The 26163-nt window shown below is 37.9% G+C and overlaps 1 protein-coding gene across 20 annotated transcripts in view; it reads right to left on the reverse strand.

Annotated features, from left to right (window-relative positions):
* Positions 1-26163, reverse strand: part of Dlgap1 (DLG associated protein 1) — a 772435-nt gene that overhangs the window by 250093 nt on the left and 496179 nt on the right. For 5 of the 20 annotated variants that reach the window (XM_090353414.1, XM_090353409.1, XM_090353406.1 and 2 more), the window contains exon 1: positions 22135-22240. The exons of 7 other annotated variants lie outside the window; for them this stretch is intronic. In XM_090353414.1, coding sequence (XP_090209540.1) covers positions 22135-22227 — 93 coding nt within the window. In that variant the 5' untranslated portion in view covers positions 22228-22240. Of the gene's footprint in view, positions 1-21678; positions 22021-22134; positions 22241-26163 lie in introns of those variants that run through there. 8 more of the 20 variants (XM_090353411.1, XM_090353408.1, XM_090353415.1 and 5 more) reach the window with 3 other exon arrangements.

Raw genomic sequence — 26163 nt, forward strand, 5'->3', positions numbered from 1 at the left:
TGAAGATTGTAGCAGAAGAAGCTAGAGAGAGATTTAAACTATGTGCCAATGGTTGGCATGCAAAAGAAGGAAGAATCCTTGGTTGTATAACTACCAAGAAGTAAAATTTGTCATCACCTGATTGCTTTGGAAAGCATAATTTTCTCCAGAGCCTCCACATACGTGCTCAGCCTAGTTGATATCTGGCTTCCAGTGTTGGGCGACCTAGGGCACAGGAAGCAGCTGAGCCATGTTGTATGCAGATGTTTGGCCCTCAGAGATGTCTGCCTTACCTTTTTCCACCCCCGCTGGTCTCCTGGAGGCCCCTGAACTGGGCTAGTTCTGGAAACAAAAGCTGTTACATTGTGTAGTCAGTTTCCTCTTCATTTTGTCCCTTCCTTCTTCCCTGGTATTCCCTGCATCCTGCTTCTTATCTTAAGTATCCATTCATTCGTCCATACATCCAACCATAAAATGCTATTTGCTATCTCAGGAATGCAGAAAGAATTGGTAAAGGGTTAAAAAATGGCAACATGCGGAGGAAAATCTCTCAATATGCTTCCATAGAAATGCCATCAAAGCTTCAGAGATATAACATTCCAAATTGGGGGGGGGGTATTCCCTGTCCTTTCCTAAACCCCAAGTTTGAATTTGTCTTCTTTTAACATCTCCTTATACTTTGTTCAGTTAACTTTCTCATTTTTCCTCCTTTTCTTCCTCTCCAGGTCCTCCTGCCTCCTCCTTCTCTTTCTCTTTCTCCTTCCTCTTTTCCTCTTTCTTCTCCTCCTCCTCCTTTTGCCTTTTCTCCGCCTCCATTTTCTCCTCCTCCTTCATCTCCTCCTCTTCCAACTAACCCCTGTCCTTCTCTTCCTTCTTTTGTGGTACTTGTGTTTAAACTCAAGGTCTTGAGATTGTTAGGCAAGAATTCTGCCATACATTGAACGCTTTTCTCACCTTAGTTCATTCTTCAGATAGAATCTCATGCTTTTGCTGAGGCCTGCCATGGACTGAGCTATGCCTAACTCTGCTTCCTGAGTGTCTGGGTTTATAGGCCTGTACAACCATGCCTAGCCTATGTGCTTCTTCTCATTTCGCTTTATATGATCTTTATCCATTTGATATACATTATAGACTAGAAAGTAGTCGAATTCTTCTCTCCTAACTTCAACCCTTATGATTATCTGCAATAAAGAATTTATTTCAGGAAATAGTCACTATAATAACACTTGTTTAAACTCAAAAAATTGAATCACTCCAAAACTAATCTCCAAAGTAACAGCCATCCCATTAAAAAATGGGCCAAAGACTTAAAGAGAGTCTTCTCTGAAGAAGAAACAAAAATGGCCTATAGACACATGAAGAAATGCTCAACATCTCTGGTCATAAAAGAAATGCAAATCAAAGCAACTCTAAGATTCCACCTCACTCCAGTTAGAATGGCCAGGATCAAGAAAACTAATAACAACAGATGCTGGAGGGGATGTGGCCAGGAGGAATCACTACTACACTAGAAAGCAGTATGGCAGTTCCTCAAAAAACTGAACATAGAGCTCCCCTATGACCCAGCAATTCCACTACTTGGCATTTACCCAACTGTCCAGACACAAGGACATACTAAATCCACTAGCACAATGATGTTCATTGCAGCACTATTTACCATAGCAAAGATATCGAACCAATCCAGATGTCCCTCGGTTGATGAGTGGATCAACAAGATGTGGTATTTGTGCACAATGGAATTCTATGCTGCTGTCAGAAAGAACGACATCGTCCCATTTGTAAGGAAATGGAAAGACTTAGAAAAAAATCATATTAAGTGAAGTAAGCCAGACTCAAAGGAACATAGGCTCAATGGTTTCCCTCATTTGTCATAATCAGTAGAAACCTTGGGCTCTTCTAGCAGAGATTTGCAATAGAGCAAAACCTAGATACATAAGGCCATATAGTATGACACTACATGAAAGGACCTCTAGGATATAGAAACAAAAGCCATATAATGAGTGATTGTTGTCCTTAATGTACTATGTTATCTCTCATTTCTTTTGCTATCCCTTGGTTATCTCATATTTTTACAGTATTTCACTTTGTTATCTGATATATTGGATAAATGCATACTTGGTTATTTGAAATTGGATAGGAAAGGGGGGAAAAGATGAGGGAGGGGGTGGGGGAGGAAAATGGGGACCAAGACATAAGAAATGGTATCAATGTATGTGAAGTAATGCACCTTCTATCTGGCGAATGTAATGTAACCCTTCTATTAATTACAATAAAAATATATGACAAAATAACACTTGTTTAAGAACTGCACATTCTTAAATTATGCTAAAGTTATAGCCCAAATGTATTTTCTAATGAGCCACTGTCATAAGAAAGATAGTAATTGGCAATTTTATATTGTAAAGGAAATTTTATTTTTTTATTTATTTTTTAATTTTAATTTTTATTTTTTTTATTGTAATTAGTAAAAGGGTTACATGATATTTGCCAGATAGAAGGTGCATTAATTCACATACAGTGATACCCTTTCACATGTCTTGGTACCCGTTTCACTCCCCCCCCCCACACACCCCACCCGTCTTGGTTTTCCCCCCTTCCCTATCAAATTTCAAATATCCAAATACAAATAAATTCAATATATCAGATATCAAAGTGAGATACTATACCAATATGAGATAACCAAGGGACAGCAAAGGAGATGAGAGACAACATAGTACATTAAGGACAACAATCATTCATTATATGGCTTTTGTTTCACTATCCTGGAGGTCCTTTCAATTAGCTTCATACTATATGGCCTTATGTATCAAGATTTTGCTCTATTGCAAATCTCTGCTAGTAGAGCCCAAGGTTTCTACTGATTATGACGAATGAGGGAAACCATTGAGCCTAAGTTCTGTAAAGGAAATTTTAAAGTATAATAATTTAAACTTATGAGTGGCTCTGTATGTCTCTTGGGAATATGATAAAAACTAGAAGTTATTTTCCAAGAAGATAAACACATAGACATCCTTCATAAAATATTTATATAATTTCAGGACTTCACTGATTCTACTTCTTGACTCTCTACAGCTTCAATTTTAATCCCAGATTAGGAATTAGATTGGATTAGATAGGTGACTATAGTACACCCAGATGCATTTGATTTTCTCTCCAAATCACTCATGCTGGTGGATGATGTTGGAAGACATTTGCAGCCAGATATGGTGGCTCACACCCATAATCCTGGCTACTAAATTAGCATCACAATTTGAGGTCAGTCTGGGCAAAAAACGAATGCATGAGGTGAGGTGGAGATCACATGGGCACTGGCTGTCCCAGTGGGGAGTGTAAACAGGACTGTGGTCTAGACTAGTTAGGGTAAAATTTAAGACCCTCTCTAAAAAATAACCCACACATCAAAGATTGGAGGTGGGGCTCAAGTGGTAGAGTATCAGTTTAGCAAGAAAGAAGCACTGAGTTCAAATCTCAAAATAAATACATACATAGATAAAAAGAAGTCATCCGAATGTGTTTGCAGTCACCTGAGGTATTTCTTTGTGACTCCAGCTTGAAGAAAGAACCTATGATGCTGGAGTCCTGGCTGACACTCTTCCCAGAAAAGCTGGATGGGTAGATGTGTCTCCCAACCTTCCTTTTGCAGTGCTGCTGGTGGCTACTGCTTGGCTCAATAGGCTTAAACTATCTTTTTCTAGGCCTTCAAGACGTTCAAATATGTGAATTTTATGTTCAGACCTTGAGTATCTTTTTAAAAAAATTTTAAAATTGTAATTAAGAGAAGGGTGATATTATATTCGCCAGATAGAAGGTACATTTCTTAACAATCATTGCTACCCCTTCTCATGTTTTTGTCCCCATTTCCTTCCCCCACCCCCACCCCTCATCTTGTTTTCCCCCCTTCCCTATCCTATTTCAAATAAACAAATAAACATATATGCAATATATCAGATAACAGGTAAGATGAGAAATAACTTGGGGCTTGAACTCAGGGCCTGAGCACTGTCCTTGGCCACCCAATCTTTGATAAGGAAGCAAAAAAAAAATAGAATGGAAGAAAGACAGCCTCTACAACAAGTGGTGCTGGCAGAACTGGTTAAGTACCTTAGGAAAACTAAAGTTGGATCCTTCTTTGTCACTCTGCACCCGGACCAAAGACCTCCAGGTAAGAGCAGAAAACTTTACAAGAAGGAATAGGAGATACACTAGGTCTCTGGCACAGGTGGAAACTCTCTTAATAAGGACCCAGAAACACAACAAATCAAAGAAAGCCTGGATAAGTGGGACTGCATTAAATTGCAGAGCTTCTGTATGGCAAAGGACATAGCTAGCAAACTAAATTGAGCATCTTATTACACACACACACACACACACACACACACACACACACACACACACAAACACACATCTGTCCCAACACAAAATTAATTTAGGTTTTATATATACCTATACAAATAGTCTAAATGTAGTGTCTACATGTGTGCACATACAAATGTGCTGAACATGAAAATCTGAAAACTGAAACAATTTTAATCCCAATTTGGATAAAGGATATTGAGCCTGTATTCTAAGTAACCAGCTCCTCAAACCCACTCCTGAAGGTCAGTTAAAAAGACATTAGAAGTAGTGGAGTGATGCATTTAGTGTCCACAGTGGTTGGAAGAGCAGGTACTCCATCAGAGCTGGTGTCATGTCTCTCGCTGTCTCCCTGATCACAGAGAACTACTGGTCATTTTGGACACTTCTGACTCCTACAGTCAAAAAACTTAACATTATCTTTTTTATTTTTTGCCAGTCGTGGGGCTTGAACTCAGGGCCTGAGTACTGTCCGTGGGCTTTCTCAAGGCTAGAACTCTGCCACTTGAGCCACAGCACCACTTCTGGCTTTTTCTTGTATGTGGTACTGAGGAATTGAACCCCGGTCTTCATGCATGCTAGACAAGGGCTCTGCCACTAGGCCAAACTCCTAGTCCCTTTTTATAGCAAAGCCTGAAATCTACCAGGAATCAATTATAACACAAAAGTAAAAACTAGAGCAACACTGTCCAATACAGCTTTTTGAGACAAAATAAGTCGTTTGAATCTCTTTGTCCAGTATGCCCAGTTACATGTGGCTATTGTGACCAGGGAAATCAACTTTAATTATTTTCTAGTTAGACTTCTTTCAAGTTTAAATAACCACACGTGATCCCCAAGTCAGGATATTACCAGGGCACCCGCACCTACTATTCATAAGAGCCAAGCAATGAAAACAGCCCAGATGAACTACAACTGATGAACTTGTCAAGAAAATATGGCACACTATACATACTCTATAATGAAGTACTATTTAGCTAGGAAAACATTAAATTGTGTTCTTCACAGGAAAATGGATGGAACTGGAGATCATTATACTAAGTGAAGTAAGCCAGGTTCAGAAAGACTCAGGTCTCCTATGATTTGTCTCATATGTGAAAGCTAGACCTAAACAATAAACATATACATAGCAAACATCATCTATATTGTGGAACTGTTAGCGGGGAAAGGGAGAAGAGGAAATGAGACTTAAATGATAATATTGAAATACATTAGGTCTGTGCATCAAGATGGCATAAGGAAACTTGATGAAAAGTAGAATAATAGAAAAGATGGGAAGGGGAAAAAGAATAATTAGGAAGGTAAACCTGATTAACCCAATAAATGCATTCATGAAATACCAGTGTGCAATGCTTCTGAACAAACAACATATGCGCAAAGCAATAAATAAGAGAAGGTAATACTAGATCCTAGATCCCATAATGGTCTGGGGAAGACAGTATGGGAGGGAGGAAGGTGAACGGAGAGGGTGAGGGAGACTAACTATAGTTATGACACTTTATCTACATGTAAGAACATAGAACAATAAAAGCTGTTGCAATTATTTTAAGCAGATGGGAAGAAAGGAGGAAAGGACATTAAGAGAGGGGCTGAATCTGATCCTGGTACATGGTAAGTAGATATGGGTATGTCAACATGAAGCCATCAAAGGCAACTAGTAGATCTTAATAAAAGAGCAATATGTATAGTCACTATATTAGGCAGAATGAGACTAGACTCCCTGGCTTAAAAGGAGTTATTTATCCTCATGAATGAGTGAAACGTGTCTGGTATGTTATCTGTTTTGTTGTTGCTGTTGTTTGTTTTTCGTGCCTGGACTGGGACTTGAACTCAAAAGTCTCACATTCTTGGTTGGCGTTTTCACTCAAAGCTGATGCACTACCAATTGAGTCACAGCTCTACTTTTGGCATTTTTTTTTTTCTGGCTAACTGGAGATAACGACAGACTTAAGGCCTTCCAAACTTTTCTACCTGGGATGGCTTTGAAATGTGATCCTCACATCTCATTGCAGGCATGAGCCACTGGCACCCAGCTGTTTGCTTTTAAGAACAAGAAGCTCTGTGCTTTTCTTGGGATCTGCTGTCTTTATTAGAGAACTCTCCCCCACCTCATAGCTACAGCAGCCAATGTTAGGATCTTCAAATACAGTAAGGTTTGGGTATAATAATAAATCCATTCATGATCCCTTGGTTCAGGACACAACAGGATCTGCTATCTCTGCTGCTTTTCACAGCCATGAACTTGTCGTGGGCGCCCTAGCTACATCTGAGTTCTCTAAGGGCACAGTGCAGCCAGAACCACGTATAGAATCCATACTGAATACCACCTGCTGCTTGTAGCTGATAAGCAAACGATGTCCCAGAATCAGAGGATGCTCTTTCTCACTCACGGAGCTGTGCCCTGAGCCTGCACTTCCTCTGACAGGCTTGTTCCACCTCTCTGTCTTTGGGGACCAGCATTTCTGCCTGTGGGCTCAGGCGTCTGCAGCCTCCATAGCTCTCTGTGGAGTTCTTTCCTGTTCTCGTCTTACCCTCACACGATTGATTGTTCACAGAGAGGCTGCCCAGAGATTCATGTTCTCGGGCTTGGCTTCTGGGAAAGAGCCTGTCTTTCCACTTTGGACATTTTGAATATTTTATTGTATTTATTTATTTTGTGGGTCATGGGGCTTGAGGTTGGCCTGGCCACTGTCCCTGAGCTCTTCAGTTCAAGGCTACTGCTCTACCTTTGAGCCAAGCTCCACTTCACATTTTCTAGAGGTTAATTGGAGATAAGAGTCTCAGGTTCTTTTGTGCCTAGGCTGGCTTTGAACCTTGATCCTCAGATCTCGGTCTCCTAAGTAGCTAGGATTAAAAGCGTGAGCCACCCCACCCGGCTTTTATTTTATTTTATCTTTAAGTGGCTGTACAAATGGATTTTCAACATATCAGTTTATGAGCACAAAATGCATCTTGATCCATGTCATCACTGCTTTCATTATTCTCCATATGGCTCCCACACCCATCCCCTCAATTTTCCCACTTCTATGTTCACCATGTATAGTGAATATTTGACTGCACTGAGCCACTTTTCCTCTCTCCTTTCATCTGGCCTCCCTCCCTTTGCAAACAAGACAACAAAGCTACACATCCAGTCCTGCACTGACTTATTCTCACCAATGGAGAGCTCAGAAATCCACCTGTTCTTTTCATTTCCTCAAATAAGCCCATACCCCCATCTACTTTTACTTCACCAGAGCTTGGTTTGGGCCAAGCAGATGCTAAGTAAATCTCAGCTTAATAAAAGATTTGCTCACAATGGCATTATTATTAAGCTTTTAAATAAAAAAATTAATTATACAGCCATGGACGAGATAATGCCAAAGCTATGTATTAGGATGGTCGGATTCACTGTCAGTAGGAGCTAAGAAATACAATGCCGCATTCTATTCACTCATTAATCTAATAACACCTTCAAAAACATATAAATGTGATTAAATTGGCATGGTTTAATTTTAGTGGATTCTTTCATTTCTTTGTTCCTTACAAGTCCCCGTTAAGTGAATAATTAACATTTAATTCTCATGCATGGAGATAACTTTATAAAATATTGAACTGAGGGAAAGTAGAATACATTAAGACTATCCATCATTTTAAATTAGCTTCATCTGGGCTAAAACAAAGAGGTAAGAGTATTAAATTAAGGGTTTCTGGAACACTGTATTATGTGCAATGTGATATATACACCTGAGGTAAAACTGACGAGCAGGTAAGGAGTAGACAACGAGGATTACAACGACTTCAAGTTCATAACTGAGTATGACAGGAGCATGGCCTAGTGGTAGAGTGCTTGCGTAGCATGCATAAAGCCCCGGGTTCAATTCCTCAGTACCACATACACAGAAAAAGCCAGAAGAGGTGCTGTGGCTCAAGTGGTAGAGTGCTAGCCTTGAGAAAGCTCAAGAACTGCCCAAATCAATCAATCAATCTATCCATCCATCCAGCTGGGTGCCCGTGGCTCAAGTTGGTAATTCTAGCTAATCAGGAGCTGAGATCTAAGGATCATGGTTCAAGCTAGTCCAGGCAGGAAACTCGGTAAGACTTTTATCTCCAACAAATTACCCAGAAAAAGCCAGAAGTGGCACTGTGACTCAAGTGGTAGAGCTTTAAGCACAAAGAGATTTAGGCTTAGTGCCCAAGCCCTAGTACCAGCAAAAAAAATATAAAAATAATTATAATAAAATATACTTCTTTAGGAAAAAAAACAAAGCAAATACTTATAAATCATCAGCGGCCTTACAATCTGTGGGAAGTGAATAGATTTGGAGATCAGACATTCCAAGGTATAAATCTCAGCTCTTCCAGTTAGTAGCAGCACAATCCTGAGCAAGTATATCGCCTTCCTTTCCCTATATCCAGAGGAAGAAGAGATACTCTGGAAGCTTCAGGAATAGTTTATGTGGAACAGTATATGCTAACGAGGCCTATAGACTTCCTTCATTAACTTTTGGGTCTTTATTACCCTCCTTCATCTCTCTTTACTCCCCCTCCCTCCCACATGCTCTTTCTCCTTCACCCTCCTACCTCCTTTTCTTTCCCCCTCCCCCTTCCCATTCTTACTTTTTTCCACACAAAAGTAGACCCAAATATGATGTAAAAATCAACGTTATTAAATTATTTAATAAAAAAGTAGACCCAGTATGGAATGGAAATGGAAAGATGCTCATAAACAGTGCTGTTGAATGAGCTGAGGAGGAACTGAGGCGCCTGTGTGTTCACAGACAAGTCATTTCCTCTGCTGGGTTCATGGTTAAGAAAGAAAGCATGAAGGTGACACAAGAATGTGCTAATGAAAGACAAAGAAAGGGACAAAGTATTGACTAAACAAAGCAGAGAGGGTTGGGTATCAGTGGCTTATGACTGCGTGACTGTAGTACTAGCTGTAGAATTGGGATCATGATTTGAGGTCAGTCTAGGCAAACAGACCTCATCTCATAATAAATCAAATGAAAAGCTGGGAAAGATGCCATTGGCTGTCATAAAAGCCACTGCAGAGGTGTCCACAGGAGGATCACAGACCAGGCTAGAATAAAAGTGAGACCCCTCTCCCACTGGAAAAATAACAGCAGCAAAAAAAGGGATGTTGGCATAGCTTACATAAGAGAGTCCCCGGCTAGCAAGTGAGAGGACCTGAATTTGAACCCCAGTATCACTGAAAAACAAGCAACAAAACCTTAACATGAAACAGAAAGCAATTAATACAATGGCAGAAATAAGTTTTGTATTTATCAATGCTTACCTGGAATGTAAATGAGTTAAATAATTAAATGACAAAATGGGTTGGACTCCAGTGGTTCACCTCTATAATCCTGGCTACTCAGGAGGCAGTGATCTAAGGATTATTTTTTGTTACATATGCCAGATAGTAGGTGCATTACTTCTCACACACTGATAGCCCTTCTCATGCTTTTGTCCTCATTTTCCTCCCCGATCCCTTTCTCATCATCTTGTTTTCCCCCTTCCCTTGAGCCATAGCTCAAGGAATCAAACTTGGGTCTTTATACATGCTAGGCAAGCACTCTTATCACTAGGCCAAACTCCCAGCCCTCTTTTCTTTCTGTTTTTAAAAATAATTTTTATTGTAAAGGTGATATATAGAGGCATTACAATTACATTAAGTTAGGATTGAGAACATTATCTCCAATAAGCTAACAAAAACAACAACAACAAAAACCAGAAGTGGAGCAGTGGCTCAAGTGGTAGAGTACTAGCTTTGAGCAAAAAGCTTAGGAGCCATGCTCAGGCCCTGAGTTCAAGCACGGGGACAGTGTGAAAACAAAATAACAACAAAAAAGACATAGAATGAGCTACTCAGAAGGCTGAGATCTAAGAATTGCAATTAAATTCAGGCTTAAGTGGTGACATTCTAGCCTTAAGCAAAAAAATCCTTAGGGACAGCTCCTAGGCCCTCAGTTCAAGTCTCAGGACTGGCATACATATACAGAGATATAAAATAATGAGTGAATAAAAATAATAAGACCCAATTATGTGATGTCTTTAAAGAACTCATTTTACTGGTGAGGACACAGTTGGACTGAAAGTGAATGGGTAAAGAACATGCATCATACAAATGAAAACTAAAAGAGAGTAGCCATAACTATTTCACATATACTTTAAATAAGAATCTGTGAAAAAACAAAGGTCATTATATATTAATAAGATGATTCAGCAACAGGACATAACAATAAACATGCATATACCACATCACCTACATATATAAAACAAATGATAGATGGAGAGAGAGAAAAAAGTGGAGGGAAGGAGCGAGATGAAGAGGGAGCGAGAGACAGAGAAAGGAATAGGGGGAAAGAGAATAACAATGTAATATGTACCGATAGCAAGAAAGTTGGACGTCATCAGACAGAACGTGACAAAGAAACAACAGATGTGAACCATGTTGTAGACCAAACAGACCTAAAAGACATTTACAGAAGACCACTTCCAACAATTTTGGAATATATATTCTTAATTTCCCATGGACATTCTCCAGAATAAGTCATAGGTTAGGCTACTGTGTAACTCTTAACTCTTACAATGTAAGAGATTAAAATCACGCCAAATATCTTTTCTGATCAGAATGTTTTAAGCTAGAATTCAATAACAGAAGGTACATTGGAAACTTTACAAATACATGCAAATCATATAACATACTCCTGAATAAACCAATAGATCAACAGAAAAAAGAGAAAAAAATCAATTTTTTTCTTTAAATAAATAAAAACAGAAAACAACATCCCTAAACCTATGGGTCACAGCCCAAAGCAGTTCTAAAGCTTAAATTTATGGCAATAAATATATTTTAAAAGTGGAAAGACCTACAATAAATAACCTAATGTTTCATCTCAAAAAACTAGAAGAATATAAAAAATTCAATTCAAAATGAAGGAAAAGAAGAAAGTAAAGAATGGAGTACAAAATAGGAATGAATAAAATGAAAGTCCAAAGAACAAATACAAGATCAACAAAACGAGGCTATTGTTTTTCTTTATATAAGAGTCTCTCAGATTTTTCCTCTTAGGGAGGCTTTACACTGCGATCCTGAGTAGCTAGTATTACAGTCATGAACCACCACCACCTGGCTGAGTTTCTTAAAAAAATGGTAAATCCTTAGCTGGAAAAAGAGAAAGCACTCAAATAAATAAAACGAGAGATGAAAAGGACAGACATTATAGAAGCAGAAAACATCATGAGATTTTTGTAACTAATGATATATGAACAAACTGGATGGCCTAGGGCAAAAGGATAAATTCCTGGACTCATGCAACTTACTACGACTGAGTTATACAGACATAGGAAATAAAAACAGAGCAATAACAAGTAAATGTAATCAGCAATAAAAAATTCTCCAATCAATTAGTAAAAACCTAGGACTCTCCTAGCAGAGAATTACAGTACCTCAAACCCTGGATAGATACGGCCATATAGGATGAGGCCAAACTAATGGACCTCCAGGACATGGAAACAGAGCTTAATTATGAGTGACTGTTGTTCTTAATGTACTATATATTTTTCTCTTCTTTTGTGTTGCCCTTTGGTTAATCTCAAATTGTTACAGTATCTGACTTTGTTACCTGGTATATTATATATATGTTTATTTGTTTATTTGAAATAGGAGGAAAAGATGAGGGAAGGGAGTTGGGAGAGGGAAATGGGGACAAAAACATGAGAATGGGTATCAATATGTATGAGAAGTAATGGACTTTCTGTCCTGCGAATATAACTGTAACCCCTCTATATATTAAAATAAAAATTTTAAAAATTCTCCAATCAACAAAAAGGCCTGAAGTCTTTACTGTAAAATTCTATCCAACATATACAGAAAAACTGACACTCCATTATTCCAAAAAGTTGAAGAGGGGAAAACTTCCAGACTCAGACAAGGACATAATAAAGAAAGAAAACTTCCAGCCAATCCCTCTGATGAACAGAGATGAAAATGAACCCCAACCAAATTGGAATACACTAAATTCAACAGCATAGAAATGTTCACCGTGACAAGTCAGGTTCATCCCAGGTATACAATGATAACTGGTTGTATGTGAATCCACAGATGTGATCTATTGCACACCATCATTTCATCAGATGCAGAGGAACCACTGGACAAAATTCAACACCTCTTCATAATAAAAACTCTCCATAAGGGAGGGAGAGAAGGAACTCATATCCACAAAATAGACAGCATGATAAATCACAGCCTTTATCGTACTGAAAAGGGAAACATTTAAACTTTTTCTCTAAGACCTAGAATAAGACAGGGTGCTTACTTTTCACATTTCTACTCAAACATGAAACCAATTGTTCCTAGCTAGAACAATTACCCAAGAGAAAAAAATAAAGATATCTAGACTGGGAAGGAAGAACTTGAATTGTCTTTGCAGAAAACATACACTTTCACATGGAAGGCCCTAAGAATTTCAACAAAAAAAGCAAAACAAGACAAAAATGCAACAAAATTCTTAGCAGGATCTAATAAACTCAGTACAGTTTCAGGATACAAAATCAATATACAAAATCAGTCATATTTCTATACATGAATAGTGAATTACCTGAAAAAGAATAAAGAAAACCTATCAAAATACCAATATCGGGGCCGGGAGTTTGGCGTTGTGGTAGAGTGCTTGCCCAGCATGCACGAAGACCCGGGTTCGATTGCTTGGTACCACATGCATAGAAAAAAAAGCTGGAAGTGGTGCTGAGGCTCAAGTGGTAGAGCTTTAACCTTGAGAAAATCCAAGGACAATGCTCAGGCCCTAAGCTAAAGCCCAAGACTGGCAAAAATAAATAAATAAATAAAAATACAAATATCGTCATCATATAAACAGATAACACAAGCAACTTTTAAATCTGTTTTTCAAATAGAGTCTTGACTTTGCCCAGATTGGGCTTGGGTCTTATTTCTCCTATCTTTATCTCCCAAATAATTGGTATTTACAGCCAGGCATTATCACACTCACATTGTATTTGAGATATCTCCTTACTAGCTAAAGATCTGAAGATCCTAGTTGGAAGCCAGCTTAGGCAAGAAAGTCCATGAGACAGTGAAGTAAAATAGGAAGGTCTTGTCTGACATTGATACAGCATTCTAGGTTTCTGAATCTCAAATTTTGAAGGATTGGTGAGAGAGGATGATGAGCAGAATGTGAGAGACTAGAGAAAAGGCAGGCCAGTGATTGATCGATCAACTGATCACATGATCTCTGTGATCAAGAGACTGGAAGAGAAGTGGAAGAATAGCTTCGAGCTTCCCGTTATGGAGCAGCTATAATAATTGGTTATCTACATTTACAACTAGAATCTAATAATAATCATCTTAAAAATTACTATTCTATGGGGCTGGGAGTTTGACCTAGTGGTAGAGTGCTTGCCTAGCATGCATGAAGACTAGGGTTCAATTCCTCAGTACCACAAATACAGAGAAAGCGGAAGTGGTGATATGGCTAAAGTGGTAGAGTGCCATCCTTGAGAAAGCCCAAGAACAGTGCTCAGGCCCTAAGTTCAAGCCCCAGTATTGCGAAAAAATTTACTATTCTAATAATAATTGGTTTCAGGATTTTAAAAACACAATAGCAAATTCAAGTACTTATTTATTATTTTTTTTTGGCCAGTCCTGGGTTTGAGCTCAGGGCTTGAGCACTGTCCTTGGACTTTCTCAAGGCTAGCACTCTACCACTTGAGCCTCAGCACCACTTCTGGCTTTTTGCTATGTATGTGGCGTACCGAGGAATCAAATCCGGGTCTTCGTGCATGCTAGGCAAGCACTCTACCACTAAGCCAAATTCCTGGCCCCATCAAGTACTTATTTTTGAAATAGGAAAGTTCCTTCGAGACATTTTTGATGGTTTAGTTCATGAGATCATCTGGCATGAAATAAAATGTTTCCTTTTCCGTGCAATGATTGCATAAGGCAAATATGGTGAAGCGACCTACACAACAATTTTCGGGTTATGGATCTGATTTTTCATTAACCACATCGTAGGCATCCCTCACAGAGAGCCCTTGTTTCTGGCAGATTTGTTTCACCTTCATTGTGAAAGCCTTAGAGAGAAGGCAGCAAGCAGGAAAACCAGCTATTTTTAGGAGTTGTTTTTTTTTTTTTTTTGACTAAAAATGTCTGCTCAGCATGCCATGGAATACTTCCAAGAGGTGGGAGAACAGGAAATGATCTAAAATCAGTGCGGGTTCTGGAGGAGTGTGACGGGATGATTTCTGCATGGGAGTCATTTGCAGAAAGCTCAGGTTTCATTTGCAAACAAATGACAGTTACTTTCCTTGACACTGAGTTAGTGAAGCCAGCTAATCTTCTACTAGTTAAGGAGGGGAAAGGAGGGAAAAAAAACCCCCCAGCACTGACTGTTTCAAGGATTCTAAGTAGTTGGCATCCTGTAGGGACTTGAAAGGGGGAAACTAATCCTTTAATTGGGGAACTCTCCTCTCCATACCTGTTTCCTGCTGAAGGAATTACCAGCCAGATGGCTGCTCCTAGAACAAGTGTGCTAACATGTGGTCTTTAGGTGCGAACTGCAGGACCTAGTGATCTAATAGGATCCTGCTGGGCCCCCAGAGAATCTTTATCATCATCCATTTCTATTTGTATAACCAAAAATGGCAAGATCATTTGCTCAAGTTTTTTTTTTAATAGACAATTGTGCAAAATGTAGCTCGTTCTTCCTGCCAATTTTCATGTTCATGTATTACTTTTTCATTGTTTTGCTGGCAGTGGGAAGCAGGTGAAATAGAAAGTCTGAAGACAACCAAAAGCCAGGTGGTTGATGGAGGGAGCTTGAAAGAAAGAGGTCCTGAAAGTGATCTGACTCGTTTGAATTCCTATAGCTTCCCCAGGTTGATGCTCCTGGGCTCCAGAGAGTGGAAAGGATGGAATGAGGGCCTTTGCTTGGGTAGGAGCAAGAAGACAGACAGGTCCCTGGCCCCTCCTCATCTTCCATCTATGCTGTTGGAGCTCATATCTGTCCAATTGCCATAAAGGAAAATACTCTTCAGAGAGCCCAGTTGAGCTAATACAGGAGGTGGAACTTGCAGACAACTCCCACAGCTATTACTTTTGATGAAATTTGTCCTTCTGATTTACCAGAGCTACCTGGAATAAGGCGGCCGACTTGAGGGATAAAAACAAAAGCAAGGACTGTGCAATCAAAGTAAAGCTCAAAGAGGCCGAAGTATGTTTTTACTGAGCTCTGAGAAACCCTAATGAGAGGGTTATCCCAAGATTGACCCTTTGTGGTCCATTTACCTGCAAACAAAAACTTTCTGTATTCCACTGGCACACAGGGCCAGCCCTCTTACACACTCATCAAGATCTGCTGTCACGCGACATTGAGAAACACTTTCTTTTCCCTCAGGCCTCAGAGATACTCAGCCTGAAATTGCTAGTACAAAACTTAGAGCAACTATGGCATTTACCCAAATGTCCACAAACAAAGACATACCAAAGCCACTAGCACAAACGATGTTCACTGCAGCACTATTTACCATAGCAAAGATATGGAGCCAACCCAGATGCCCCTCAGTAGATGACTGGATCAAGAAGATGTGGTACTTACATACAATGGAATTCTATGCTGCCATCAGAAAGAATGACATCGCCCTATTTGTAAGGAAATGGAAAAACTTGGGAAAAAAATCACATTAAGTGAAGTAAGCTAGACCCAAAGGAACATAGGCTCAATGGTTTCCATCCTTTGTAATAATTAGTACACATTTAGGACTCTCCTGGCAGAGGATTACAATAGCTTAAAACCTAGATCCATAAGGTCATACAGGATGAGGCTAAATGAAATGAACTCTAGGAGCTTTATTTTATGTGATTGTTGTGTTATTTCTCTTCTTTTTTTTGCCCTTATGGTTAATCGCATGTTGTTACTGTATCTGACTTTGTTACCTTATATATTGTATATACACTTATTTGTTTATTTGAAATAGGGAAGGGAAGGGGGAAAACAAGATGATTGGGAGGGGTGGGGGAGGGAAACGGGGACAAAACCATGAGAAGGGGGATCAATGTGCTAGAATAATGCACCTACTACCTGATGGCTGTAACTGCAACCAATCTATATATTATCCCAACAATAAAAAAAAGCTTAGAGCAAACAAAATACAAAGGAAAAAATAACATGGTATATGGATCACAAGAGGGAGAGAAAAACAGTAATAGCAGAGGAGGTATTGTTTTAAAACAATTTCAGACTATATTGTAAAGTTCTTTCTCAAATTTGAAAGTAATTTATTTCCCCTGACAGCTGATGCAAATACAATCATATTGTCATACCCATTTTACAGACCTAGAAATGGAGCATTGAGAAGAGAGCACTCCAAGCTATGTTGGAAGCCAGGCATATATGAAAGCTGGGGAGGGTCAACAGAAGCCCAGGTTCCTATCAGATAGACTCTACTGCCCCCTACAGGAAAATAAGCTCATAATTCTCTACAACTGGTTTAGTAACAAATGTGGTGTCCACTAGAATCACACCCAGATCTATGGACTTAGACTCTTTTGGGTTCTTGATGTCAAATTTTCCCTTTAGAGACAATATCAAGCTGGTTCTTATGTATGAAATATTAAGGAAACTTTATTCTAAATAGGCCATGACAGAATAATAATGAATGATAAGTATCCATTCAAATATGTAATTTTGTACAGGTGCATTCAGGTGTTGTCATTCTCTCCTGTACCCATACAGAGGACCTTTTGTCATGTTTCACTTTCAGCTTTAGAGACAGATGTTTCTCCCAGCCACTTAGGTTTTAATTTGGAGTGCAATGACAAAGAAATCAGTCTGTAGCCTTTGGTATTCCTATGTACTGTTCAGAGTCTCTGGAGTTGCCCCAGTGTTATATAATTGATTTCTCTCTCCTAGCATATTTCTCCTACAGGTTAATGCATGTATAGTTGTGTATGCTGCAAATGTATGTCATACCACCTATATATACATATATCCCTTTGAAAATATAGTTATAGCTATGCTCCGTTTTATCTGAGGAAAGCGAAAAGAGACTCTACTAGGAGAGAAGAAGATGCTGGAGAGAAGTATGTTATTTTCAAAATTCAGATCTAGGGCTCTAAGTGTGGAACCTAATACATATTTAAATGTGGGCCCATTCAGTTCTGCATGTCCTCTTTTGGAACATAAATAACTCATTAAAAAAGTAGGATGTAGGAAGGACTTTTCTAAAACAGATAAAATATAATTCCTCCCTCCCCTTTCTTCCTTTCTTTTTCTCTCTTCCCTTCCTCCCTTTCTCTCTTGCAAGTTAAAAAATACTATCATGATTTTTTGTGGCAGCAGAATTACAAATTATGGGTAATATTAGGTTAATAGCTGTTTTCATCTATTACAAGTCTTGGTGGCCATTAGCATGCTTTCAACCTAACTCACATCAATTAGTTTGTTTTACTTCTTGCCTTTTTATGCCTCAGTCCCACTGCCACAGAAGAACATAGAGAGAATGGTAAGCTGGTCTTTGCGAAGAGCCTTATGTTTTTGCAAGCTAAGTGTAATAGCAGGAATAGAAAAGCTCTCGTAGTTGGGAAGTGATTCTACCTTTTCTGGTCTTTTGTTAGGATGACTAATCTTGTCAAGATGTTTCATCGGGTTTATTTTTCTTATTTTTTTTTTTGCCAGTCCTGGGCTTGAGCTCAGGGCCTGAGCACTGTCCTTGGACTTTCTCAAGGTTAGAGCTCTACCACTTGAGCCTCAGCACCACTTCCGGCTTTTTTCTATATGTGGTACCGAGGAATCGAACCCGGGTGTTCATGCATGCTAGGCAAGCACTTTAACCACTAGGCCAAACTCCTGGCCCCTATTTTTCTTATTTTTAAAAAGAAGAGATAGAGCAAAATTATTTCAAAAGTACACAATAATTAATAACTGAAATGTAAGTCAGTAGAAAGACATGGGGTCCACACTGGGGAGAGAAGATGTGAATGGGAAAATGTGCAAGGTAGCCTTCCAGTGAAAAGGTTCTATTATTCTCAGAATGTCATTTTGGAACAAAAGTCCAACCTTGCCTTTAATTATACACCTTAAGATTTTTAGAGCCATAGAGGGTTAAGTCAGGAAACAGGCAATTCTGTGACTATAAAGCGTAGTTTAAAGAGGAAAGGAAGTAGAAGGTATTTTCTTTTATGGTTGCTGGATGTCTCATTGTATGAAAGGGACTAAAAATCTCTTTTTTCCTCACACCAAAGAAGCAAGACATTCCCAGCTAGTCTACTAATGATCCAAGATAAAGTTCAATGTAATCACTGAAAAGGCAAGCTAATGTATTTTTGTGAGGTCTTGAGAAAAATCTGTTTCCCCACTTTAGAGTTATTCATTTTTCATTGGTTTTGTAGCCTGCTACATTTAGAATGGATCTGATATCATCCATTAGAGATCAAAGACAGCAAAGGTTTAAAACGTATATTTTAGAAGCCGTGTATAGGTATACCCATGCAGGTGTGACGTATATTCAGACAGGTCTGGGTACAGGCCTACAGCATACTGGAACTCCAATTCACACGACCTAGTTCACAGATGATTTTTCCATGTCACTAGCCCGATTTCCATAGGAATTTTCCTAATTCTGTGAGAGCAATGGGTAAGAATTCCAACTGACACGGAGCAGTGGCCCAATACATAGGAAATGAAATACCAACTTATGTAGAAAACTCAATTGGCAAATGTACTCACGAGTCTCTTTGTTGAAGCAACACAGGAAATGTTGCTGAAATATTAGCCAACTAAAAAATAGCTTTTCATGACAGTCCTATATTTTTCTCACATGTAAAGGATGAGAGAGGTCTTGCTCTGGTAATTCGAGTGTTCACAAAGATACAGAGGAATTAAAATAGTGGAAATCACAAGTAGTCAACGTCAAAGGAGGAGTAGATGATATGTCTTTCCCTACTCTACATTCCCCACCATTCCCACTGTTATTTGAGTAAAGATAACTAAATAATTCTTTGTAGCTTTTAGGTAAAAGCAGAGATGACTCTGTTGGAGAATCAATTGGCTTGGAAATTATTCCAAGCAAAAAGCATTCATTGCAAAAAATTAATGTGCTTCCCTACTGTGATTTCGGGCTAAGAATTTAGACATTTAAATATGCATTCACTAAAATAAGGGAGAAAAATCCTCTCTGGGCTATGCCTTTCAAATGGCAGTTACTAAGCTACCAGTGGGGTGAGAGGTAGGGATCAGAAAAGGTGTGCTTTGAGAAGCAAATAAATGAGCCATTGATGTGAAGTAAGGGAAGAATATAGGTTCAAATTCTCAGATGACTAATACAAATCAGAGTGAGGTGACATAACTCTTCCTGGATTTTATTAATAGTAACCTCGTTTTACTTGAGAAGGCAGATTTTTTTTTAACTCTACCAATCTTCCCTGGAAAATGACAGAAAATACCTGACTGTTATGAAGTACTATAGTTTGAACCCAATGAAATTTTAGGTTTCAGAATTTAAACCTCTACACATGGCAGGTTTATGTGATTAAACTACAAGTCAATGAGCTGTAAGACCATAAACCCTAGCAACAAATTCTCTTCCAAAAAAGAGAAAACGAATATGGAGCTTAAGAGAGCTAAAGATGTATCCCATTGAACTTAAATTTACAAGAAATGCTAAGAGATTGGTTGCCTTTGAACCTAAAATTAAAATGGTGAAAACCAATTTAACTACAAATCAAAGCTTGACATTATTACCTGTATATATTGGCAATATATTCATCATACACACACACACACACACACACACACACACACACACACACACACACACACACCTTACTTTAGGAAATGGAACGCCTGAAACAAGGGATCAAAGTGTTCTGCTCTTCACAAATCACGTTTAGATCTTGTCAAACCACAATTTCAATGAGAAATTAGGGATGAATTTACAGAATGAAAGCATCAATAACCTCAACTTACTGTCAAGATGTACTGATACATCACCTTTTTCTCAGGAGAATGAAGAAAGAGGAATTAAAGTCTACCAGCCACCAAGAGATTCAAGGCTGTTTCTTTTACCTTTTGCTAACCATTCTTACAGCCTCAATTAGCAAGTGTATGCTTCATGCAGAAACCTACAGCTGTGGTAACCCAGTGGTTATGGTGCTGTTGAAAATAACTTGGGAACAATGAATTGCTGATCCAAAAAAAGTTTTTTCTTAAATAACAATTTCCAAGAGGATTTTGGTATTATTTTGGACCTTCACTTTACCACTGCTGAACCTTTTGGACACCTGCTCTATCATAGTGCTTACTTTACACGCCCCTCCTCCCCCATTAACAGGATATAGGCAACAATAAGAATTGTAGAGAACTGGAGAAAAAGACAAGAGATATAATTACAGGAGTCTGTAGCTCATCGTGCAGTCCACATTCAGTTATCATCAGGCAAGAGTAACCTAGTTTTTCTATCAATGAAGACATATCTCCACTAAATAAATGAAAAATAAGTAGAAGACTATGCTAGCCAAATAGAAAATATAGCCAAGACTTTGGCATCCATTTGCCAATTTTTAAAAAATAATATCAATTAACAAATAACATCCTCAATGTTCATGCTTCATATGGTTTTAGAGAAAGGCAGCAAGGAAACATTATAATGACAAAAGTCCTAAACAGAATGAACACTTTCTTAAATTTCATGTCAAGTTGCTTAAACATATTGAATGTAGTTTAAGACTAGAGAGGGGAGAAACTCAGCCGGGGGGGAAACTCCTGTTAGGAAAGGAAAAGAAGAAAATAATCTTGAAACAGATTTGAAAAATAACTGCACCTGCATTAAAAAAATAAAAATAAAACCTCTCAAAGGCAATCCTGTACCCATATTTGCTATGTATGTTTTTATGAGTTTTTATTTAAGCAACAGCTACAAATGAAACAAACAAATAAAAAAAATCCCCAAACACCAAGTAAGTAAGTAAGTACTCAGGATCCTTATGTCGGAAAATGATTTCTCACATATCAACCACTAGCTATAGAATGTCTTCTTACATTTGATAGTACCGTGAATCATGCCAATTGATTTTATGAAGCCTTTGTGGGGACAGATTTATAGGTAGCTAACGCTGCCACCTGTTTTCTATTATCTGTACATACACTGGTTTATCAGTTCTTTCAGGCTCATTAGGCATAATTTAGATAAGAAAGAAAATAGCAAAATAATAAAAGTCCTTTTCTTACCTTCTCCCTTGAAAAACACAACCCACCAGACAACATAAGCCAAGCGCGCGCACACACACACACACACACACACACACACACACACACACTTATCAAATGCAAAGTAATAAAAGAGTTATACCCAAACCTGGTCAGTCCTTCCATTTCTTGAAACCTGCACGCAAACTGAAGAAACCCATTCAGCTTTAAAAAGGTCGATCATTTTGCTGTCCTAAAATTTCATATCTGAGAGTGCTATCTTTCTCAGTTCCTGTCTTGCTCTCTCTGTCTTGCTTTCTCTCTCTGCGTGTGTCTCTCTCTACTTCTCTCGGAGAGCGTTTGGTTTCCCTTTTCCTGTATCTGCTGCTGGATGAATGCAAAATACACGATTTGAAGGGATTTTTTTTTCCTTCGAGGTTAACAGTTGGAAATCTAAAATCTTGCTCTGCTGAATGGCTTTGTATGCCACTCATTCAACACACATAACGTTTATATAAAGAGGCATAAACAGAACCAAGAATTCTGCTTCTTGAAAGCCAAAACAAAACAACACCCCTTCCCTGCAGCCTATTTTATTTACTGAACTATTAGCACTTACCCTGAGATGTGCCATAAATGCTTTATTCCAAATGTATAAAAGCCAACCACATCTCAACTGAGAATTAAACAGTTTTAATGTCTTCAAATCCATGCTCCTGCTTCCAGCCCTAATACAGACAGTCACTGGCAGCCGTACAATAGTGCTAAACAGTAGACATCTGATTCTTGACATTTAAAAATAACAATATTGGGGGGAAAGGGAGTCTTTTTTAAAAAATTAACTGAAACAGCTTGTGAGTGAGCACATATCATTAATTAATTGTGCTGACAGGTACAATGCTTGCAAGCTATAGTATTTGATTTCTAAGTCAATGCAAGGCACAGGGTAAATACCTATAGACTCTCCCCACCGCCTCTCTCTCACATACACACACATACATACACAACAATCTTGAAAATTATATTAAATGAATTCTAAGGGATAATTCTACAAAAACAGGTCCAGGAATTTGCTAGTATTTTGATTCTATTATTGATGAATAGTAATTTAATCTTTATTTAGTCATAAATCAGATGAGGGACACGATAATTTCATTGTTAGAGTTAACTTTATACCTATGCCCTACTAATGTCATGCACACAGTCTGGGTCAAAAGCACATGTACATTTGCTATATTAAAAAGATGCATTTATTCCTATTTTTCAAGCACATTATAGAGATTTAGAATGAACTGTTAGGTTTCCTACTTATGCATTACTGGGCAGGAAATTTTAATCATTTGGTGTCTTGGTTTTATCTCTAAAAGTAAAATAGTGATAACTTCACTAAGTTATCACAAAGTTGTTTTGAGTAGTAATTGTGATTATAGATGGTTCTTAGTATAGAATATGCTGCTTCCTCCTCTGCTTTGTTGTATATGAAGAGATTATAGATTGGGTAGGCTTTGTGGAAAAATTCAGACTTCCAAGGCAGATGAATGAGTTTCGAGCTACCATGTCACCACTTCCTAGCTGTGTGTCCTGGGGCAACTTACTTAACCTAATTTGCTAAATCGAAGGTTTTTTCAACTGTAAAATACCTCCAGAGTTTTAAAGAGCAAATTAGATAGCACTTGAACAGCAACTGTTTTTAGTAATGAGAGGTTTTAGAAATGAGAGTTTCAGGCCTTCCACCTCTGGAAATTTGTTCTAATTAGTATTCTGAAGTATATAACTTAGTTGTTTAAAGATGTGGACAGAGTTTATAGTCTTCTAGAACAAGTGCCTCCTTTTCTAACAGATAAAGAAGGTCCCAAGGATGGAAGGGAAAGCTTTGGGCCATGCTATTAGTTAATGATAGGTCCTTATTCCTACTCAAACTCTTGTGTAACAGTGCTTTGTCTTCTAATTAAATCTCATGGTGCTGACTGAAACACATTTGTAAGGACAGCTTCAATATTACAAAGTAAGAAAATATTACTGCAAAACAACAGAAACAAATCCCCCCCTACCTTTCTCCAGATTTAATTCTAGGAATGAACTTATTTCTAAACTGTAAATGAAATTATTTCATGGGAACCAACTGGGGCTAGCTGAGCCTATTTCCTGAAGGGAACTTTTACAGGATGGCAGATCACTCAATTTCTAGAAGCAAGATGGGAACCTGGGTCTCACAGGACTTTCCTGTTTTCCTCCCTTCTCTGATGAATATATGGCTCTTCTTTCTCTTTCAAAAACATTAAACAAAATCTTTAGCAGGGTGCTGGTGGATTACACCTGCAATCCTAGCTACTCAGAAAAGTGAGATATGAGAATTGCTGCTCAAAGCCAGCCAGGGCAAGAATATCTGTGAGACTCTTATCACCAGTTAACCACAAAAAGCCAAAAGTGGAGCTGTAGTTCAAGTGATAGAGCACTAGCCCAAGTATTAGCACAAGAAAATTATCTTTTGAAGTAGTTGCTCAAAGTGTTAACAAGTCAACATGTTCCTTTCTTCATATGAGCTTTTCAACTTCAGTATTTAGGGATGAAAGAATATATGTTCTCTATTTTGTAATATTACTTTTATTTTTAATAACATGCCATCCCTTATTCTGAGATACAGAATTATTATTTTTTAGCTTGAAAGCCTTGCATAGAAGCCAATAAATGTCAATAGTTAAAAAATAAAGTATAACTTGGAGTGCAGTTCATACGTAAAAGATTAAATTAACATGGCTAGGTGTTAACTATTGCTCAGTGAAGGATAAAAATATTAACTATTTTCATTTTTCAATAACCTCAAGATTTAATGCAAAGGTATTTTTGTTATCAAAGTCATGATACCTATTATTTTGGGGAGGAAAGGAAGGATTATTGAACTAGGGAAGAAAGTACATGTATGATCTATTATATTTAGGGACAACCCTAAGTTGAATTATACATATATATATATATTAATTGTGTTTATTTTTTTCTTATGCTTTTTTCAGGTATCTTTTAAAAAGCTGGTATGGAAGGTAAATGATTTTTGTTTGCTTTATGGCTGTGACTGAGGCATAAACTCAAGGTCTACAAACTCTTATTCAGCTTTTCCTCTCAGGGTAGTCATTCTATTCTTTGAACCACACATCCACTTCTGGCTTTTTGCTAGTTAATTGGATAGAAGAGTCTCACAGACTTCTACCTAGGTTGACTTTGAAAAATGACTGTCAGATTTCAGTCTCCTGAGTTGTTAGGATTACAGGTATTAGCCATTGATGCCCAATTAGGGAAGTAACTAATTTGAAAATAGAATTTCAAATCTTTTAAATATGAAATTCAATAATGCTATTGTACTCAAGTCCAATACTTCACAGTCTTATCAGTTTCATTCTCAAGCTACTGAAGAAATTTAATAATAATATGTTTGTTTAAAAAGTTATTTTCACCTTGCTCATCCCTTTCATTCACTTTGGCATTAAGTAGTTGAAAGCCTGAATCTCACTTCTATAACTTTCAGGTCATTTTTACAGTTTTCTTTCTTATGAAAACAGAGTGCCATCATACACAACTCTAGGGATTATGATAAAAATGGAATAAGTCAGGAAATGTAAAATCTTTTCCTACAGTATCTAGTGCATAGTGAGTTTTCAAATAATATCAGATGTTCTTTCTGTATCCTTCAACTTTTCATCTCTATTTGACATTTTGACTTCCAAAGAAAGAAAAAAGGAAAGAAAGGAATGTTAGGTATGAGGGGCATAAATAATTGTGTGAATGTGATGAAGAATTTTTATTACTAACAAAAGCTGATGCTAACTCCAAAAATGGTATCCTTTTGCATCGGATACTTCTAATTTTTCATCAAATATCACGTGATCTTATTAAAGCACAGGCTCTATATAATTTCTTTTTGGTTTTGCCACTCTGAATAGAATCTTCACATATGAAACGTGCCTATTTGAGGACTTCTTTTTACCTGTTATTTTCTTCAAGATAAATATTTAAAATATCACCATTAAGTAGTTGTACAAAGGTGTTGCCAACAAACAAATTCATGAATACAATATATCTTGGGGTTGAAGGTATGGCTAGGGCCATAGGCAGACAATGGCTGAAAGTAAGTACTAAATATAGAGTTCAGTTTAATTACAAGTTTTAGACAAGACAAAGAAAGAAAGGAATGAAAGAAAGGAAAGAAAGAAAAGAAAGAAAGAAAGAAGGGAGGGAGGAAGGAAGACAAATATTTTTGTAAAATCACTATTGGTAGTAGATGCGATTTGTGTGCTTAAATATTTTCTATGTTCCTTAGTTACAGCATGGCATAATGGTAATTTCTAAAAATCAAAGGAGTTGGGTTCTATTCATCTGTAAAAGCTAACAGAGTAACCTATTAAGTGTCTGTCATTCTTTGATTCTAGTTTTCCAGTTCTAGGTGGGTTAGACAATCCCTTAAATCTGAAAATCCTTAATAGTTCTTGATAGCATAATTCACACATATATATAGTAATCTCATAATAAATTAAGCAGCCTTACCTTCACCAGGAACTGCTGACCATGTAACTATGTCTTTTTGGAAAACTATCTACACACTTGTGGCTTCTGAACTTTGGACCTGGACTTTGGCACTATCCTTGTCTTTGACTGT

The sequence above is a fragment of the Megascapheus bottae genome, chromosome 19 (genome assembly GCF_031878675.1).
Source record: "Megascapheus bottae isolate mThoBot1 chromosome 19, mThoBot2.hap1, whole genome shotgun sequence".
In the NCBI taxonomy this organism is placed as follows: domain Eukaryota; kingdom Metazoa; phylum Chordata; class Mammalia; order Rodentia; family Geomyidae; genus Megascapheus; species Megascapheus bottae.